The 18,594-nt window shown below is 38.6% G+C and overlaps 1 protein-coding gene across 1 annotated transcript; it reads left to right on the forward strand.

The window, feature by feature from the left end:
• Window positions 1-10,064: 10,064 nt before the first annotated feature.
• Window positions 10,065-12,902, forward strand: LOC149816284 (G-type lectin S-receptor-like serine/threonine-protein kinase At5g24080). The gene has a single exon (XM_089986864.1). The coding sequence runs from the start codon at window positions 10,065-10,067 to the stop codon at window positions 12,483-12,485; it is 2,421 nt and encodes an 806-aa protein (XP_089842990.1). The 3' UTR covers window positions 12,486-12,902.
• Window positions 12,903-18,594: the final 5,692 nt, after the last annotated feature.

Genomic DNA, 18,594 nt, shown 5'->3' on the forward strand with positions numbered 1-18,594 from the left:
AACTTATCTTGCATAGCGTGGGTTGTGAAGCTGTGAATTTTTCTATTAACTTGTTGTTGGATTTACAATCCACTGGAAAACTAAAAGGATAGTCAATCTTGTCCACGCTAAATCGTTAAAATAAAAAACAAAATCGAATCACAATGCAAAAGCGTACCTGAATCTATTAGCGCTTCGATAGATCGTTGACGGGTTTGATCTTCTAGAACCTGTATACGTGACTCATTCTCCTTTCTCTAAGCCTAATGAGAGAGGAACTGATTTCTCTTATTGTTAATGAGGAGTCTAAAGAGATGGTCACTATGTAAGGTTTGTGGACCAACCTAATTGTAACCACCTAGGAGTTTCTTTTCAATTCAGCCCATTATAGAATCATAAAATGACAGATAAATGCATAAGAGGTCTCTTCAAATAAGAATATCATATCATATGAGATACCATAAGGCCCAACCAAATTGGATCCCCTAAAGAGGGCCTAAACCTAAGACAACCTATAATGTGCAATTTGTTATATGTAGGCCCACACGACTTTTCTTAACAATCTCTCACTTGGGCCACATATGTAACCTTATAATCACACATTATAACCTTATGAGCTCAAAACCATTGTGTTATCAATTGATATATCTACCAATCCGGTCCATTGATCATGTTAACATAGAACTAAAGCGGTCTTCATTACAAATAAGATAATTGCACCCATCAATGATCACGTATATTGACATAACCAAATGACATTGATCAAGTATGGATATGAAGCATGAAAATTACATGTAATGCGATCAAACATGCCTATTTCAAACTGATCATTCATTAAACTTTAGTGAGATCACAACAAATAAGTACAGAATGCAACCGAAACTTTAAATTTATTATAAAGTGGTAAAAGAAACTTTATTATATCATAGAACATCCAAATACAAACTTTCACTAAACCAGTATATCATAAAATGATAAAACACCCATTCGAGTAGTATGCTCGTAAAAGACCTTGGATGGAAAACCTTTAGCAAGCAGATCTGCAATCATGGAGTTTGTTCCAATATATTCTATCGATATCTGACAATTCTGCACTCTTTTTTTAACAATAAAGAACTTAATGTCAATATGATTTGACTTCGACGAGCTCCTATTGTTATTGAAATATCGCACTGTCATATTATTGTCACAAAATAACTTTAGCAGACTCTCAAAATTGTCCAAAATCTGCAGCCCTATGACAAAATTACATAACTATATTTTATGATTGGATGTCTCATAACAGACTACAAATTCTTCTACCATAGTGGAAGAAATAGTGAGTATCTGCTTGGCACTCCTCAAGGAAATAGCTCCCCCGGCCAACAAAAAAACATAACCTAACGTAGATCTGTGACTGTCTTGGCATCCAGCAAAGACAAAATCAGAATACCTAATGATTTCCAACTGATCTGACTTTCTGTATGTGAGCATGTAATATTTTGTTCTCTATAAATACTGCATAACCCATTTGACTGCTTTTCAATGATCCATACCTGGGTTACTAAGATATCTGCCTAACATCCTAATAATGTACGCTAAATTCGGACACGTACACACCTGAGCATACATAAGACTTCCCAAGTAGAAGCATAAGAAATCAGTTCCATATACTTAATTTCAGACTGCTGTTTGGGGCACTGAGCGAAACTAAACTTGTCTCCCTTAGCAACAGGAGTATCACCTGGTTTGCAATCCTTCATGCCAAATCTATCCAAAATCTTTTTGATATAACTCTTTTGCGATAATCTGAGAATCCCTCAAGAACAATCTTGACTTATCTGAATCCTTAATACAAAAGAGGCATCGCCAAGATCTTTCATTTAAAATTTTTTTATCAGAAATCTCCTAGTTTTGTGCAGCATGCCTATATTATTGTTAGCAAGCAATATGTCATCAACATATAAAACCAGAAAAATATATTTACTCCCACTGAACTTATGGTATATGCATTCATCAACCACATTCATGTCAAAACCAAATGAGATGGTAGCTTGATAAAATTTATGATACCATTGACAGGAAGCCTACTTAAGTCCATAGATGAATTTCTTTAATTTGCAAACCATTTTCTTAGCATTGCCTGAGACAAAATATTTTTGTTGCACCATATACATTGCCTTATCAACTTCACCATTAAGGAATGCAGTCTTTACATCCATCTGATGCAGCTCCAAATCATAATGAGTCACAAGTACCATCATAATTTTAAAAGAGTCTTTTGTAGAAACTAGAGAGAAAGCCTTTGTGTAGTCAATGCCTTCCTTTTGAGTAAACTTTTTTGCAACAAGACGGGCATTATATCTTTCCACATTACCCTTTGAATCTTTTTTAGTTTTAAATATCTATTTGCAATCAATGGGTTTCACACCTTTAGGTAATGAAACAAGATCTCACACATCATTGTCCCTTATGGATTTATTCTCCTCATGCATTGCATCAATCCACTTTTGAGAGTTAAAACTCTGTATAGCTTGATGAAAGTTGATTGGATCATCTTCTTTTAAGTCAGTATCACCCTCATGTTCTTGAAGAAAAATAATATAATTATCTAGAATTACCCTTCTCCTCTCTCTAGTGGATTTTCTTAATGACACTTGTTCTTAAGGTGTTTCTTGAGGTTTTTAAGTTTGTACTTCAGAAGTAAAAGTTTGATTTTGAATAGAAAAATCTAAAGCATTGCCTTGATCTGGATTTGTGAGAACAATGTTAGGAATAACAATCTGATCATTGTCAACCACAATTGTAAGGAGAGAAAGTGACTCTTCTTCAAAAGCAATGTCTTTTACCTTATCACTCCTTCTAAACTCAACACCGTCAAAGAAACAAGTGTTTCCCATTTCAAAAAATATCTTGTTCACAGAGTCATAAAACTTATATCCCTTGACCTTTCAGAATACCCAACAAAGTAATAACTAACCGTTCTGGAATCCAATTTCTTTTCATGTGACCTGTATGGCCTAGCCTCAACTGGACATCCCCAAATATGAAAATGTTTCACACTAGCCTTTTACCTATCCACAATTCATATGGAGTCTTGGTTACTGTTTTATATGGTACCATATTCAATACATAGGTTGTAGTCTTTAATGCTTCTCCCTAGAGGGACTCTGGTAAGATAGAATGAGAAATCATACTTCCTACCATATCCTCAAGGGTCATGTTTCATCTGTCAGTAACATCATTCATACTAGAAGTGCCTAACATGGTATACAGAGGAACAATCTCCCATTCTTCTAGAAATTTAGCAAAGAGCCCTCGACGTTGTTCACTTGATCCATCATATTGGCTATAGTACTCACCACCATGGTCAGATCTGACGACCTTAATTGTTCTGCCAAGTTGGTTTTCAACTTCAGCCTTAAAAGATTTGAACACATCCATAGACGACTATTCTTGTTATGGATATATATATATATATATATATATATATATATATATATATATATATATATATATATATCCATAATGAGAATAGTCATCTATGAATGTAATAAAATATTATTGACTATTCTAAGAAACCATAGGGAATGACTCATAAATATCTGTATAAATTAATTCTAAGACGTATGTTATTCTTTCGGCACCTAATTTCCTAATATTTGTTTGTTTCCCTTTTCTACACTAAATACAAACCTGAAAGTCAGTAAAATCAAGAGAATAAAAAATCTCACTCGACATAAGCCTTTCAATTCTTTGTTTAGAAATATGACCTAACCGCTTGTGTCATAATAAAGCAAAATTCTCATTTGTTAATTTTCGCTTTGTGCCATGAGAACTTAAATACAAGATTTCATTATATGAGACAACAATATTAAGCAAAAAAAAGTTATCAATCGTAGATAAAAAAACTAGTCTCAATAAGATTTGAATCAAGAAACAATTTAAATTCATTATTTCTAAATAAGCAAGAATAACCGTATTTGTCTAAAGTGAAAATAAAAACCAAATTATCCCTAAAAGATGACACAATAAATATTTCTTTCAAATATAAATAATTTTCAGTCTTTAAAAGTAACCTAAATGTCTCTATTGCCTCAACTTGAATTGATTTGTCATTGTCCACATAGACGAATCTTTCAACATCAATTGGCGGTTGACAACCCTGCATAGACACACTTATGTGAGTGGTAGCACCAGAATTCATCCACCAAGTATGTTCGAGCACAGAAGTTAAATTAACCTCAAAATAAATCAAAGTAAGGAGTGTATCTTTCTTCTCACGCCAAACATGATACTTGGTACAATCATTCTTCATGTGACCCTCTTCTTTGCAAAAAAAACAACTAGACTTTGGGTCCCGATGCCTTTTGTATTTCTTCTACGATTGAGGGTCCATTGCATCTTCTTTAGTCCTTTTCTTTTTCTTAAACTTGTCCTTAGAGGTTACTATCAAATGAGCATTCTCTGTCTTTTCTTGTTTTATCCTATCATCTTCTTGTATACAGTGTAAAATGAGCTCATTAAGAGTCAATTTCTTCTTTTGACGGTTATAACTGACCTTAAACTGACTGTATTGTGCAGGAAGGGATATCAAAACCAAGTGCACGGGCAAGTCCTCGGATAGCTCTAACTTAAGTGACTTTAGTTTTGAAGCAAGATGGGACAATTTCATAATGTACTCCCTAATATTCGTGTTTTCTTTATACCTCATAAAAACAAGACTCAAAAGAAGAGTGTTTGTTTCAACCTTTTCATTTTTAACAAAATATTTTTCTATTTCTTCAAAAAACCTTTTGACATTTACCTTTTCAGACATAGTACACCTGAAGAATTTAGGAATCACATGCTTCATGATCATGAGACTCATGCGATTAGATCTATCCTACTGCTCAGAGTTTCTTTTATTCTCAACGAAAATCAAATCCGTAAGAGCATGTGGTTGATCTTCTCGAAGTGCAAGATCCAAATTCATATGTCTGAAAATAATCATAATGTTCTCTTTTCAATTTTTGAAATTAGAACCGATCAAAACAGGAATAAAATTAATGTTTGCAGATATCGTAGAAGCAAAAGTATTAACTGAATCAAGAACAAACAAGCTCATAATTAACATACATAATTTCATATGCTTTAATATAAAATAACATATTTAAACTGTGTTGAACCCCATCACAAGATACCCAACACAATATTGATATTTAATTTTTGGACAAAAATGTCAACTTTTAAGTGGTACTTTCAAAACAGTAATTAAACATAAACAATTAATCATGTCAAACAACACGCCTTTCTTTGGACCGACTCATTATTCACATGAAAAACCGTACAATCATCCCATATTTATTATTAAAAATATGTATTTGGGTTCTGCAAAATAGTATTTTTTGTTTAGTCCGATCACTGTTCGCATGAACCTCAAATATATAAACATCACAATATTTCAAAATGAGCTAATCTATACAATAGAGATTACATTGACAATATATTATTTTAATTAATTCAATTTAGAATATCAGACCCTAAATTCTGAAAAGAATACCATAGTTCAAATATGTTGATCTATGCATATGAATATAAATAAAATGCAATTATAATACACATGAGGCCCAAAAAATTACTGAAAATGGCCCTCTAAAAGAATCTATAATGCACACCAAATAGCCTTTGAAAATAATAAAATCTTTATATAAAAAATTTATTATTTCAAGGCTTGTGCACGGGTCTGGCCAATCGGACCTGGTCGGACGCACCTACGGGTCCAAAATTGGTCTAACCCAGATTGGGTCAGACTCAATAATCTATAGTCGGACGCTAGCCTGTGCAGTGGGTTGGGTCTAACCAGACCCGACCCGCACAGTGTCCCACCTGACTCAGTTTAGCCCCTCAACCGAATGGGGCTGAACCAGATCATCATACCCTTTCACCTCGGAATGCAACCTTAGCCGGCCCAGCCCCCTGAGTGGGTACCGAACCGGCTCGGGTTGCTGGTGAAGCCAGCACCCAACATACAGTGGACCAAACTGATCCAGTGCAATACAGCCAAACCGCCTTATGCCATATAGCCAAACCGACTTGTCCCAATATGAATCGGCCCTGGATCATAGGCCGAATCAGACTGGTTCGATCAGCTGAAGACTCTATCTAGTCCTGATAGCCGCATCAACTTACCCGACTCATTCGGGTCGAGGGCTGAATCAGCCAAACACAGTAGCTAACAAAGTGGCTCGACCCGGGTCGCCGAATCGAGTGTACGCGGAACCGAACCCGACAGTCGGTAGTCTCATATGCTACCAGCAGCCTTCGCCAGAACAATGCCGGTGACGGTGACAAGGGCGAGCCGAACCCCCTTCCGACACTGTCGTCGGTCATGGCCGGCCCCGTATGGTCACTAGCGATGGCTTGGGGCGAGCCGCATGCCCCCAAGTCACGGTCAGTCACCGACAGTCGGCCGAGCCTCTCTCCATCCGGCAAAACGACTGGTCTCGTCGGCCAGCGATCTGAATGGTGGCACATCCTCCATAGCCGGTGATCAAGAAAAAGGCAAACCCTCTATCGTCCGGCCATCAGAGAATACCCACACGCCTGCCGTCCAAAAGAGAAGAGAGGGCCCTCTTGCGTCGTCCGACAATCTGAGAAGATAGAGGGCCCTTACTCATACGTCGTTCGGCCATCAGAGAGACCCAAAAAAAAAAACTGGTTGTCGAACAATAGGAGGGAAAAGGGCCTATCGGCCCTCCCGCCCGGCTGTAAAGTCCTAAGGGAAGGGCCGATCGGCCCTCCTTACATTCGGGCCAAAAACCAGAGGGCGCAAGAAGAAAAGCCGATCGGCCCTTCATTGCTTGCGCTTTAAACACGATCATGACAGATCATCGCCGCCAACAACAAAAATAATATGGCACTGAGGCTTGAGAGTCTGGCTGGATCGTGGTGGTGATTGACTGACGAGGACGACGTTGCTGCCTCTCGACCCTCTCGTCTGGAATACTAGAAACTTTTGCAGTTGATATTTTTGTCGTGTTGAAACTTTGCCAATCGTTGCCCTTGATTTTTTTGGATATCATTATTGTTGCATGATTATCGTTCATGATTCGCTCTCAATCGTGTTAGTTTCTTAAGGACTGCGAAAAAAAATTTATTACAATTTTCTTGAATGGACCTGTTGCGTGTTTGATTGTCTTGCAAATTATCGTTACAGTTTTGAGAAAAACGCTAGCATTTTGACTCTGTGATCACCTTCACTGTGAAGACAACACAATCTGTTGTGTTAACTGTTTGTTTTTAGTTCGTTAGGTATGTTGTGCTGAATCCTGTTTGGTCCAGACGTGATCAAACTAGACACATCCAGGATGTATGCCTGATTCTTTGGTTTTATCGGACACAGACTATTGAACCAAACTGGTCCAGTCTTGCCCAAGATGTCAGCTGAGTAATACCCAGTTGACGTCCCCCTCTTGAGTTGCTATTGCGAGTATATGTTGGCTGAATCCTGGCTATCAGAATTTTGCTTGCGAGTGTTTGTTTGCTGAAAGTTTTGTTCGTTGTCATAGGGAACATATCATACTTGAGATTTCAAATATTAAAGTTTGAAATTTTGGGTGTTTGGTGGAAGTTGGGTATTATTGTCAAATATATATATATATATATATATATATATATATATATGCCCGTATCCCAATCTGATTTGCATATATTTAAAAACCAATCTGAATTTGTTTTCAAGTTATATGTTTTCAAAAATCAAATGGTTTCTGCATTTGAAACCAAGGTCTAGGTACGTTCGCCAACCGACTCCAAGAAGTCGGTTGCATCACTTACCCTCAACAAGCGCATCAAGTATATTGAACTTATATCCCACTGTCCAAAAGAGCTACAAGTCAAGGAAGATCCATTGCATTTCATTTAGTGCTTAAGTCTTGCTTTCTGACCTTTTCATCACTCCTGAAATGAGGTCTTTAAAAGCTGATAAGAGTCACTATAAGGCCTAAAACGAGCTCCTTAGCAGTGGCGTGACAGGTTCCAAAGTGATGTTTTACAATGGTTTCATGAGAAAAAAAATGAATGGAGGTGACATTTTCATCTGCAGATTCATCAAGAATTCTTGAGTGATAACCTGCCAATATAAAGACTGGGGAAAAGCATCGATAATGTCATTAAGGAAATGAGAGAGGCTAATGTGACCGAGAAATCAAGATTGTAAGACAGAAGGAAAGCTTAACCTTTACAGTCGAGCTACATTGAGAATTGTTGTATGACCACTTAGTTTCATTCCTTTCTTAACAAACTCGATCACTCTGCTTTTCTTTTTTTCCAATCATAAGTTTAAGAAGAATATTGTACGTATACATAATGGAATAAAGTTATGTTTTTCCCATGTTGAGAGAACTGTAAATCACTAATTGAAACTATGAATGATGATAAGCTTCCCATGTTGAGAGAACTGTAAATCACTAATTGAAACTATGAATGATGATAAGCATTAAATGTCTCATTATCCTAACTTAAGTGGTTTCCCTTCAACATACTACTTGAGAAACGGCCGCTACTTCATCTTTCACATTGGTTCAAAGTTAACCAAATATTTGCATCTTACCGTATAGTGGAAACTTCATCCAATTAAGTCCTTCCACACCAAATAAACAAACACTACTCGGTATGGTTTCTGATCACAAATACTTCTTCTGGAACCTCTCTCTCTCTCTCTCTCTCTCTCTCTCTCTCTCTCTCTCTCTCTCTCTCTCTCTCTCTCTCCTGTTTTGTTTTTTCTATATTTTAGTTTTGTTTCCTCTGTGTTCGGTTCATGGGTTCAACATTTTGTTGATCTTCATGAGTATTAATGTTGATCTTCTTTCGGCTCTCTCTCTCTCTCTCTCTCTCTCTCTCTCTCTCTCTCTCTCTCTCTCTCTCTCTCTCCTGTGTGTTTTGTTTGCCGGTTTCAACGTCTGTTGAACCTGTCATAATGTTGATATCTTTGATTCGTCTCTCTCTCTCTCTCTCTCTCTCTCTCTCTCTCCATGGTTTTCCATAAGTAATGGGTGACGAGTAGGGGTCAGTGGGTCAGATCTGATCCAGACCTAAGCGGGACCAAACCCGGATCTGAGTTTGAGATGTGGGTACAGAATCTGGATCCGGGATTTCGTACCTAAACCTCTCATTTTCATGTGTAAAACGGGTGAAACATACAAAGCCTAAGTCAAGGAAACTCTGATATTCATAGCCTATATGCGCAATCTAGTGAAAATCGATTGAGAGGGAGGGAGAGCGTAGTGTACACGCTTCATTATAAACTTTCGCTTACATAAAGTCCAATAATGGCAATGCCAACTGGAAGTGTAAATGACTCGGTCTTGGGGCCCAATCTTGAATCAGGTCTGAAATTGGATTCAAAACTGAACCAGTATAAACTGGGTTCGGTTCAGCTGGGTCAGACTTTGTCTTTGTCATATCCATATGGGCCATCAGGTTAGTACCAGGCCGGATATGAAAGACAGAATGAGTCGGGTAGATACAGCTTAGGGCTTCAACAAGTCGGGTAAGGCTCCGTTTGTATGTAAATCAGATTGGAGCCTTTATTAGCAGCTCCAGTATGATTGTGTGAACCAGATCAGAGACAGATTGAAAAGGTCATTACAAAATCCAGATTTGATTGGCTATTTAAGCTAATTGGACACAACTGTGATATATATTCACTTTCAGACGTTAATCAGGTGCAGATTCGGATGTAAAACTCTAAAATAGAATCCAATCCATTGATTAATCAGATCTAGAATTATTTATTGACTAACTAAATGGTAATCAGTCAGGTAGAGGTATTCCAACTAAACCCAATCAATTGACATCCCTAATACAGTCAACATTAAAGGGCGGACTCATTCCACAAAGACTTTATAAGGACAAACCAACCATCACTCAATAAGAACAAAAGTATAAGGACCATGAGTTCCCTGAACTCCCAAGTCAATAAACAATAAAAAACGACCCATATCCCTTTCTTTCCAAGAACACATGGGTTGACCTTCACCATCAAAAGAACCCAAGGCTGATTATAAGTATAACCATTCCCCAACCACCAATGTCCATAGTCCCTAATTCACCAAAACAAAGTCATGGCTACCAAAGTTCTCATCTCTCTTCTCATCTTCTGCTTCTGTTCTGCAACATCCTCCCAACAACAGCAATCCTTCTCCTTCTCTCTGCTTAATTCCCCATGGCGTATAGACCAGAACCAAGAACTCGTCTCCCTCAACAGCACCTTTGCCGCAGGATTCCGGCCCCTCCCCTCCTCACCGCAGCTCCATATCTTCGCGATCTGGTACCAAAATGATGCTGACAAGACCATAGTGTGGATGCTCAACCGTGATGCACCTGTAAATCGCTCATCCTCTCTGGTCTTCTCCCCCACTGGAGAACTCATCCTCAATGACTCCACCACAGGCCATAACCTCTGGCCCAATGCCAAAACCAACAAACCCAACTCAACAAAGTTGGTCCTAGGTGAGGATGGCAACCTCCATTTTGACAATTGGATGAGCTTCAATAATCCAACAGACACCATCCTCCCCAACCAGCCATTCCCACCGAGCGATTTTGCACTCACCTCCCGTCAAAATGCGACCAACTATGCATCTGGGAGATATCAGTTTATCAACTCCAGTGTCCTGGCCTTCATCTACTCAGGTCAGTACTGGACCAGCAAGAGCACATTCCTTAACCTAACATCTGATGGAGTGCTGTACACACAAAACGGTCAATTGATATCGGCAGATCTCCGCAGCCCAAACACGCTGCGCAGACTAACCCTGGACTTCGATGGGAACCTAAGGATCTATAGCCTGCACCCAGGCTCAAGGAATTGGACGATAGTCTGGCAAGCCATACTAGAAGTTTGCAGCATTCACGGCACCTGTGGCCCGAATTTTGTGTGCAAGAGCGATGTCAACACCAACATCCCCTACTGCATCTGTCCACCTGGATACCAGCAGACTCCATCAGGCAGCTGCAATCTGAAAATCCCACTCTCAGCAGATTCCAAAGAAAGCAAATTCCTCAGACTGGATTTTGTGAACTTCACCGGCGGCTCAAACCAAACCAACCTCAGACCCCAAAATTTTACCACATGTGAATCAATGTGCTTAGCCAATCCTCGGTGTCTCGGCTTCGCCTACAAATATGATGGCAATCAGTACTGCGTCCACCAGATTAACCGTCTCCTAAATGGCTACTGGTCTCCAAGTACACTAACTGCAATGTATCTGCGTGTATCTGTAAATGAGTCGGCTACTCCAAGCTTCACAGGGCTGCTCACATTGCTTGATAGAACATGTCCACTTCACATCCGCCTTCCAGTCCCCCCAAAGCAATCCCAAACAAAAGCCAGGAATCTGGCCATCGTCTGCTCCTTCTTCGCCATCGAACTCATTGGCGGTGTGGCGTTCTTCTGGACCTTCCTACGGAAGCACAGCAAACAGAGCAGCTTAGCACACGCTTTTGGCTTTGAATTCCTTCCAGCTGGAGGACCCAAGCACTTCTCTTATGCCGAGCTCAAGAATGCTACAAACAACTTCTCTGACAAGATCGGTGAAGGCGGATTCGGCACTGTTTACAAAGGCCAGCTCTCAGACCAACGGATGGTGGCTGTGAAACGCCTGAAGACATCCCCTCGCAATGAGGCTGAGTTCTGGGCAGAAGTTGCAATCATCGGCCGAATGCATCACCTCAACCTTGTTCGTTTGTGGGGATTTTGTACAGAGAAGGAGCAAAGGCTGATGGTCTTTGAGTACGTCCCCAATGGCTCCCTGGACAAGCACATGTTCCCTGCTGAAGTCAGGCATCAAAACCAGACAGCTTCGAGCCCCCAGAAGCCAATGCTTGACTGTAGCATACGTTACCGGATTGCAGTGGGTGTAGCAAGGGCAATTGCCTACCTTCATGAAGAATGCCTTGAGTGGGTGCTTCACTGTGATATCAAGCCAGAAAATATTCTCCTAGAGCACGATTTTTGTCCAAAAGTATCAGACTTTGGATTAGCCAAGCTCACCAACAAAGAAGAAATCTTGAGCATGTCCGGGATGCGTGGGACACGTGGATACATGGCCCCAGAATGGATTGGACGAGAACCAATCACAGTGAAAGCAGATGTCTACAGCTTTGGGATGGTGCTGCTCGAGATAGTGACCGGGATTCGGAACTTCAAGCCGCCGCGACATTCGATAGCAAGTGATGACTGGTTCCTTCCACAGTGGGTGTTCGACAAGGTGTACAAAGAGAGGAATATTGAGGACATTCTGGATCCGAAGCTTCTGCAGACATATGACAACCGGCAGCACCTTGTGATGATTGACAGAATGGTTAAAACAGCAATGTGGTGCCTGCAAGACCGGCCCGAACTGAGGCCTTCAATGGGAAAGGTTGCCAAGATGCTGGAAGGGACAGTAGAGATCACAGAACCAGGAAGACCCACCATTTTCTACTTAGCCGATTCTGAAGATCAATCGGGCATGAAAACCCCACAAAAAATGGGTATATAACTATTCCCTTTTTTCATTTCCAGGGAATTGCATTTGTGAGATTCCAACACAAAACCCGTTTTTAATAGGCTATTGTTCCAAGACCATGACATTCAATGGAAAGAATAATCATGAAATAACTGATTCCATATTCGAATATATCATATCATTTCTTTCATATTTTTCATTTCAACGCAGTTTTCAGTTTAGATGGAGAACACTAGGGAACCAATTACACACATTCCAAAATACAGAGTATGATCTGGCACCACACAAAGCAAAGCATGAGAAAACCATGATGATCAAACTCGCAATAAAAATGAAATGGTAGTAACACACCAAGGTCTACACTCATGCAAAGAAAATGCGATTACCCAATTAGCACATGCACCCAACATCCGACCAAGACTTTCATTGATTCACAAAGAAAGAGCTGCCTCAGAATCTTCTCCTGGGAGGGGTCCTAGAACGATGACCACGTGGTGACCTGTAGAGGTGAATACAAGGTTCATAATGAACGAAAGCTACACAGGGAAGGTGCTGTTCAGCTTGAACTATAACAAGTAGCTACAAAAGAAAGAGTATGCATTAGGGCAGCAACCTCCTCCTCATGTTCCTGCACCTGAAGGGTCCATTTCTGAAAGCCCAATCAACAGAGATGGTTTGTGTGAGTTCAGTCCCATTCAGGTTCTCTATGGCAGCGCAGGCTTCATCTATGTTCTCATACTCAACCAATGCATAACCCTGTTTGAAAAACAATTTTACTGATATCACATTCAAGCAAAATGTATGTCATTAAACATAATTATTAATATGGTAAGTGTTGTGGAAAAGAACCAATATACAGACAATCAAAAAGATTTTCCCGGCCTTTGAGAAGAGGTAAAAAATAGTTTTAACAGATCAGCACAAAATCCCATTTTAATACAAAAACAAAGCAGCAGTGAGAATGAAAGATGACGAGTTTGAGACAGTGAGATTTTGTGAGTTTCCAGGTACTGGCACAGAAAATGGTGGTGAGCTCCAACAAGAAAGATTGTAGTTTAATGGTGAGAAGTTGCAAAGATTGGTTGAGTTAAAGACATGGAAGTGCATGTGTGGGTTTGTCTGTGTGTGTGTGCGCGTGACAAGAGAGAGAGAGAGAGACGAAAATGGCAGGGGTCCGTTTATTCAAAAGGGTATATATATATATATATATATATATATATATATATATATATATATAGAGAGAGAGAGAGAGAGAGAGAGAGTAATGTGTTGATGCTGCCCACTTTCTCATTTTGCCCCCCTTCTGCCCTCTCAAAATCGCGTTTTCTTTGTATTTTTTCTCACATCTAACACCATAGATGTGAACTATTGGTTTTGTTTAGTGGAAACCTGCTTTTGGATCACCAGAATCGGACCCGTATACAGGTTTTTTCGGTGATCCGGAACCCTGAAAAGAGCAGACACCCTCAGCAAAAGTGCAACTAATGAAGACAAGGGCTCACTTGTGGTCTTTGTTTCCTGGCATGTAAAGTCAGGAAAAGGTTTGGGGATGAGATGTTGCTGGAGGAAGCATGAGCTGAAGAGGAGGAGAGAGATGAGAAAACAGGAATCCATGTTGTACTGTTTAGGTGAATAGGCCCGAGACAAACTGGATTTTAAACTTACGTGAGCTTTAGAAATTTTGAAAAAATGCCACAAGTGAATTTAAAAAAAAATTGGCTTATTCTTTGTGAATATGGAGATAAGGAAAGACGATGGCTGAATATGAGAACTTAATGATTTGTATTCACAACTCTCCTATTTATAAACTATTACAGTAGGATCCCACATATCGTGGGAGGAAAAAAACAAAAAACAAACTTTTTAAAAGGAATGATCTACGAAGACAGAGAAACAACAAGAGGAAACTTAATGTGAACGTGGGGATATCTTTGTTGGCGTATTCGTATAAACAGAACCGAAATGTAAATGTGTACCCCTAGATGCCATTAAAATGACGTACGGGTGCTCGGTGTTTTCCTCAGCCGGTTGATGCTCACAATGAGCTCACGCCTTAGGTCAACGGTGAGCAAAACCGAGTAAATACCAGAATGTGGGCATTGTATGGGGCTAAGGGGTTGATTGCTCTCATCAAACATACAGTTCCCTTCTCTCTTTTATAAAGGGAGCAGTGGGCAGTTACATGAATGTGGTCTCTCCACATTCACGTAACCTCCACTCACTTAAAACTAATAACTCCTCACTATTAGCCATTAACTCATCACTTTCAATGTGTCAAACCGGGTCACATATGGGTTAGACACAAACTCAAAATATCCAACATTCTTCCACTTGACCCATAGACACTAAAAGTGTTATAAATCGAGGTTTATACTGTTATCTCAATTTAATGGATTCACGTGCCATCTTGTATCACAAGAATGAATCATATGAATCATAAAAATGAACACCTTTTTATGAAATGTCATATTTTCATATACTAAAATACAATTCATTATTAGTATTTTAGCATGTTATGATTACCTTTATGAATAGGTTGGTCTCTAACTCATTCTATTGGTCCTTTAATATTGTTATTCTACTATTCTCTCTAATCAAATGAGAGATCCTTTATACACAATCAAGAATATACAAAGCAATAGAGAATTGATTCATTTTAACAAATATAATCACATATAATGTATTATCATATATCAGAAGGAATAAAAAAAGACCCATCCCCTTTACATGTTGAGAATACAATCTTGGCGTCAACCCTTTAGTAAGGGGATCTACAGTCATTTTCTTCGTTTCAATTGTATCAATACATATCAGATGATTTTCAGTCATTTCTTTAACAACAAAATATTTTAACTCCACGTGTCGACACGAGGTTGAGCTCTTATTGTTATTTGAGAAGGACACAACTACTTCATTATCACAAAAGATCTTTAGTGGTCTATCAATAGAGTCCACAATACCAAGACCCATAATGAAGTTTTTTATCAAAATGGCCTGAGACGAAGTCTCGTATAGAGCAATAAATTCTGTCTTCATGGTATGAACAACAGTTGTAGACTGTTTTATACTTCTCTATGAAATGATATCACCTGCTAGTAGGAAGATGTATCTAGTAGTGAATTTTCTACTGTCGAGACATCCTCCTAAGTCCGCATCAGAGTATCCAATGACCTCTAGGTGGTCAACTTTTTTGTAGGTCAACGTGTAGTCCTTCGTTCTTTATAAATAATGCATGACCTTCTTTGTTGCCTTTCAGTATGCAATGCTTGGATTTGACTGATATCTACCAAGCATTCCCACAACAAATGCTATATCAAGTCGTATACATGTCTGCGTGTACTGCAAACTTCCAACCACTAAAGCATATAAGACAATTGCCATATGAGCATTTTTATTATCATCCTGAGGACAAACCTTTAGGCTCGTTTTATCTCTTTTTACTATGAGTGTCGAACTAGAAGAATAATTCTCCATCTCATATCTTTTAAGAACCTTAAGAATATAGGATTTCTGAGAGAGGCCAAGAACACCCTTAGTTCTATCACGACGGATCTCAATTCCAAGAACATATGTGGCCTCACCCATGTCCTTTATATCAAAATGAGAGGAAAGAAAACCTTTTGTCTGAGATCCATTTTAATATCGTGTTGCAATATCTGAGATATTTTGTATCTTTCTCAGATATTATAATTTTCTATTTCAATTTTATTTTGTCATGTTACGGAATTAAATTAAAATTTTATTTTTTTTATTTTTTTTTAGTTGTCGGATTTTATGAATCTGGATAGTTCTGGTACTCTATAGGATTCTTTTGTGGCACTAGAGGGTGTATGGGGATCGCAGGTAGTTTTTTATTTTTCGTAATTATATTTTTCTAATGCATTTTTTTGGAGGATCTAATTCGCCGCTCAATCTGGATCTGGATCTCAATCCATTTCAATGGATCCCTAGTTGGCGCCATTTGGAGTGAATCATTTTGGTCCTCATTCAAATTTCAGCCTTGACTAGTCCAAGTCAATATGGTTGTTGGTCACTTAATGACCTTTGGCCAAAAATAGCCTAGTCAAAATCATGGGTTGTGCTATGCTTAGGAAGGTCATTTTCCTCTTTAATGTGGCTCTTTCTCAAGCTTATTAATCAATAGAGGTCGACCAAGGGAAGGGGGCTTCTATTCTAAAAATTTCAAAATTTTCTAGGTGGAAAAGAAGTGTTTTGAAGGGTGAAAACAGTCTCAACATTTTGACCGTATATCCCTAGATATTGGTCTAAATTGCATGATCTTTAGCTTATTGGAAAACTAAGATCGTATCCTACAACTTTACTGTTTACCATTTTGTGTGATTCAGCTCGGTTAAGCCACTAAAATCCCTAGCAAGTTTTTTGCTAACAGCATCAAGCCCTTTTACAGGTGGAAAGCTCGAGTTTGTGAGTTTTTTTTTCAAAAATCCTTTTGGTGAAGATTGACCTTGATGTGTTGCTATGTAAGCACTTGGGTTCGTCATTGCTGGGTGTTCAGGCTGCAGTTCGCGGTATTTCAGTTTGGTGTCGATTGCTTCCCAATGACATCCATTGCTACTTTGATCCGGATAACTAAATCACTTGTTCATTAGTTAGAGTCCATTGTTATTTTTCTATGTTTCTTGTTGATTGTTGCTTGTAGTTGCAAGTCGATTATTTGCTGAATGTTTGGAATGAATATTTTAAAATATTTATGTTGATTGATTCTATTGTTCACAAGAAATTCCAGTTTGTTGTGATATTACATAATTTGGTTTCCTGTCAAAACCCGGATTCCCGAATCCTGAGTTGTCTGGAAAAACTCAAAAGAAATGGTCGAATTGGCCTCGATACTGATCGGTTTTTGGGGTTCTTTAGCTTTCAGAAAATCTAAGACAATTATATACAACTTTGTAGTTGAAGTCATTGCATGAATCGGTCTTCTGAACCCTTGAAAAGTGCTGACAAAGTCTCAGTCTGATAGGATTTCACTATCACCGGTTTGGTTCAGAACATACCTGGTGGTGTTCGGTATTTTTCAATTATCTTAAGATTCTCTGCATGAAAAATCAATTTGTTTGATTCTGTGGAAAGCCAAAATTTATATCTAAAACTTTTGTGTTCAAAGACCTAGTTGAATCTTAGTTTAGGTATCTCGAAAATATCAATTTTTATTGTTGCGGTCGAATAGTTGGAAACTTAATTCAATAGTCAATATCTCATACCATTTCCAGAATTCAAAAATTCGTAGTGACTCATAGCAAACTCAGAAAATCAATATCTTAGTTCGTTGGAAAGGTCTAGATCTGACCTACATTTTCTCAGTTGGTGGTTTTTGCAAACTCTATTGTCTGGCATGTCAAAAAACTCTTAAAACAGACTATCCACAGAGTCCAGAAGTCTGTCATAGACGTGTCTATCCGTTCCAGTCTCGAGCCTATGGAACAGACACCTCTGATCCGAATCTAGTGATTTCAAATTTGTTGGAAAGACATGTGAGTCATGCACAACTTTCCTTTGGACCACCTCTATCAAAACAAAGAACACGGGTTCTGAAAACCCTATTTTCCTGAGTCATGTTCAGACTCATCTTCGTGAAAGCTTCTGTGTGTGTTAAGATCCGTTTGGATCTTGAATCTTAGAACAGTGTTCACCGAGTCCACATCAAAAAGTATACAATTGTCGATGATTAGATCAGTTTAATTTGATCCTTAAATCCCCTAAGTAAACAAGAGTAAAAATATGATGGACATTACAACTTTCAGACAAAGAAGGCCACTTCAAGTTATGGATGAACTATGATTGCCAGAAAAGCACGAAAAAGTAGGAAGCAATGCAGGAACCATAAAGGAAAAAAAAATGTTTAAATTTTAAGCGAATTCAGGAAGCTAAGAAGAAAAAGGAAGCATGTGAGGAACCATTTGGAAAGTGAAACAGAATTCATGTGAGAAGTAACTGGGAAGCAAGGGAAGAAAAAGGAAGACTAAATAGACATCAATGATCCGTAAGCTATATTAAGATGTCTATAAAGTGTTTTACAAAGAATAGCATGAAAATATACATAAGCACATAACTAATTTCCAAAAAAAGGCACCAAAAAAAAATTAGACATGAAACCATAAAAAGGCTAAAGAAAAGACAGGAA

This window comes from Nuphar pumila, chromosome 14 (assembly GCF_984573655.1).
Source record: "Nuphar pumila chromosome 14, dmNupPumi1.hap1.1, whole genome shotgun sequence".
NCBI classification, from domain to species: Eukaryota; Viridiplantae; Streptophyta; class Magnoliopsida; order Nymphaeales; family Nymphaeaceae; genus Nuphar; species Nuphar pumila.